A 3,618-nucleotide genomic window follows, 5' to 3' on the forward strand; every position below is an offset into this window, starting at 1 on the left:
GCTAAATAAGTAATTGAATTTTTACTATTCTAGCACAAAAATGCAAATTCGCGCGAAAAGGGGCGCTTTCATGTGTCCACGCGCCGAACGAGCAGCGGGGACCTACAGAATGCGCAATAATAGCACTTCATTAACATATCTCCAACACAACGTAACGTATCTCCAAAATTCATATTAAGGGCTCAGAGAATGAAACCCTTTAACATGATCATTTGTTAATAAATACGAATATCGCTCTATTCTGTTTATTTACAACATTTCAGTATTCTAGCTGCTTTCCATATATATATATATATATATATATATATATATATATATATATATATATATATATATATATATATACACGCATACGCCTTCGTGGCTTATCCCCAGTCGTGGATTTCGAGCCACCAAACAGGCAACTCGTGCGCCACGAGCGTCAACACCATTATCCCGGCCACTACGGTGGGTATGTGCCATTTTTGCCGAGGAACAGCAGCAATCGTCCATTCAGACTCGAGGTGATGGACGCTCCCGAGAAAGGCCTGCCGGCGACGCCCAAGGCCGAAAAGACCAAGCCGGCGCAGAAGCGGACGGGACCGAGGCGGGACGAACGTTCTCGGCGACGTACCGACAGCCACGAGGCATCGCAGGCTAGCGACAGGGGTTCGATCCGACGTAGCGACACGGCCGCGGGTTCCCAGCAGAACACCGTGATAACTGGCACCGACGACAGGTCTCAATTCTCGCGGCGTTCGAGCACCTCCCGTCGCAGTCGGCGTTCCGCGTCCCGTGAGCTCAGCAAGGTGGTGCCTTCCGAGAACGCGACCGCACGCGCCGAGGTCGAAGCTGCTGTTCCAGAGGTCTCCTCGCGTCCTGAAATGACACCGAGTAGTCAGGTCGTGCCGCCACCTCGGGTCGCCCCGTCCCTCATCCTTCCGTCAGCCGGCAACACGGCTGACGCAGCACCTGCGCCCTCGCAACAGCAGGATGAGACTCGGACCTCTGCGCCGGCAGCGCCTGGCAGCCCCACACAACCGTCGACCAGGCGTGCTTCCAAACAGCTCGAAGAAGAACCGGCGGGAACGCAGGCCACCGTGACGGAACCGCAACCGGAAGAAGCTCCGGATCAGCAGCAGGCCGAGGACGCCGCTCGGCCGGAGGCTCACCAGACGGCGCGCTTCAGCAACGCACCGGTACCAGTTATTTTTCGGACGTGCATTCCAAGACCACTAATTCGATGCCATTGGGATAGCTGCGTGCAGTTTAACTAAGGAGCAAATCCCGTTGTCAGAAGATATGCCGTGATCCCCTTTTCAGACTAGCATGTCCAAATTCGCACCCTCAGTCCATGCATGGCCGGGCTCTCAGTCAAGCTCACACTCCAGGGCAGACTTTGGAGGTGTAGGGAATGCAAGTATCTCCACTATCCACAACCTTCGGTGGGTTAATTGGCGTCCGCGCCGTTTGTAGTTCCACAACTGACGGCTAGTTGTGTGAGCTGTGTATTGATTTTCTGGAAACCTTTCTAGACAAATGGTCCCAAATTTTACGCTGCCAGTCTTAATTGCAGATGAGGGCATGTACTGACGCTGCTGCAGTGGGGTGAGCGAGGTTTTATGCATCGCTTTGTTTGGGGTAACGAGGCGTGCGATGGCGTGCCCTGTGGTGCCGTTCGTTCACGTAAAGGTCTCAAACATACCGACTGCATAGGATGCGCGCATTTGGTAGCATCGCGATAGAAAAAGAAAGGGCCCAAAAAGGCTCAAACTTGGCTGTTATAAATTGTAGGGTTTTAAACTGGACTTTAATGATGCTACTTTAACAGTAACTAAAGATCAGAATTTTACTCTGTTTTAACTTCTCACTTTTTTTGGCAAGCTTTGCGAAATTGAATAACTGCTTTCTCTGGCACGCTGTCGACAAGGAAAGAAAGAAAAAACATAAATTGGACAACGTTGGAAGTATGGGCAGAGGCAATTCGCACGCTGCTCAGTACGTACGTGTGCCCTTTGCAATCGTTATCAGAGATATCCAGTAGTGAGTGTTTCTGATCTCTATCAAGTATCAGCGTCGACATGGTCAGATGTTCGCGATTGTTTAATGAAACCCAGGTCCTACAGAATCTCGTGCGGTAGTACGAGTCAAGGGGTTAAAGGTGCTATCTAGTACTGGTGCTTGCGTATGCAGCTGTTCAAAAGAGAAAAATAATAACATAATCTCTATGGCGCCTGCTAGCTCGTAGGGCTATATAATTATGCGGCTATGCGCTTAAATGACAGTGCGGTACACAAAATCGCTAAAATGACTCTAAAAGACCCCACAGTGACAGTTTACGGACAGAACCGGGCGTCTCCTTTGAGCATTCGTCAACTCGTGGGAATATTCCAACTCTGTTTTGAGTTAGTGCGCCCAAAGAAAGGCTTGAGGTTGTGACTGGTATCGTCTAGTTGAAAAAAACAACAACAACAACAACAAAAAAACCACTGATAGACGAGATGAGGGAACAACGAAGTGTATAGTTTCAAGTTTCAAAAATCAACGTACCGTCTGGTTAAGGGGCAAATACAAGGAATCCAGGGCGGGTAAGAGGGAACAGCCTAGCGATGACGAATAAAACGAGCCCCCCTTTCCTTTGTACAGGTTCAATTTTCTTAATGTCGCACTGCTTATCTGGACTTTAGACATTGGAAATATACTCTAATACAGGGTGAATCAGTGATTAATACATTAACAATTTTATGTCAGTTCGTGTGTCTGTGCAGCAGCCTTGCTCAGCCGCTACGTGTTTCATTTCTGAAGCACTGACCGAGACTGAGTCTCTATAACGCCGCAGGTGCACGAAGACGAGAGACCCGAGTCGAAGCGCCCCGTGGTCATCGCTGCGGTGGCCATAATCGTCTTCGTCCTGGTGGTGGCCATCCTCAAACAGCTTCGCGCCGCGCCCGCCGACGTCGCCGTGTGCGTCGGGCAGGGCTGCGCGAACAGCAGCACGCAGGCGATCTAGCTGGCTCGCTTGCGGGCCCACAGTGGGTCGGGGACGTGCAGTGCGTGCGACCCCTGTCGGCGGCACTTGTGTCGGCCGGTGTCGGGCCCGTAACGAACTGAGCGCGCTGCGGCGCCGCGCTTAGCCGTGGGTCCTCTGTAGTTGCGCGGCATGCGTGACGATTCCGTTTCGCACGCTTTTGTCTGGCAAGCCGCCGCCCACGCTCTTCCGTCGGGCAGCAGGAGCCAGGTGTAGAACAATGTGCTACTTTGAGTAGCATATCCTCCGTTAATTTTTTGCCTTAGCTTTTTTTTTTTTGCTGTATTACGTTTTGCCTTTGTTGCGCATATACGTGTGAACATGCGTACCGTACGCCTGCTCAAATTTGTTTCTATTAAATGTTTTGTTGCGGCACGAGGTGGCGTCTGGGCCAGGAATCCACCATATCATTGACGAGTACGTCCAGTAAGAGGAATGAAGTAAAAAGGGTTTATTTACATTATTTACACTGGCTCTAGGTACGGAAGCCTACTCCTACTGTGACGTGTCCTACTGTGAACTCGGTCGTATTAAACGACCGAGTTCACATCAGGACACGTCAGCCCATCTCTCACTGCACCAAAGGTCTCCGCTTTTTGTACCGTCGTCTT

At 50.7% G+C, this 3,618-nt stretch overlaps 1 protein-coding gene across 1 annotated transcript; it reads left to right on the forward strand.

The window, feature by feature from the left end:
• The first annotated feature begins 411 nt into the window (after positions 1-411).
• Positions 412-3,382, forward strand: LOC142581787 (uncharacterized). Its single transcript, XM_075691238.1, has 2 exons — positions 412-1,178; positions 2,819-3,382. Exons 1-2 carry the CDS (start codon positions 507-509, stop codon positions 2,987-2,989), a joined length of 843 nt encoding a protein of 280 aa, XP_075547353.1. The 5' UTR covers positions 412-506; the 3' UTR covers positions 2,990-3,382.
• The last annotated feature ends 236 nt before the right edge of the window (positions 3,383-3,618 follow it).

This window comes from Dermacentor variabilis, chromosome 5 (assembly GCF_050947875.1).
Source record: "Dermacentor variabilis isolate Ectoservices chromosome 5, ASM5094787v1, whole genome shotgun sequence".
Taxonomy (NCBI): Eukaryota; Metazoa; Arthropoda; class Arachnida; order Ixodida; family Ixodidae; genus Dermacentor; species Dermacentor variabilis.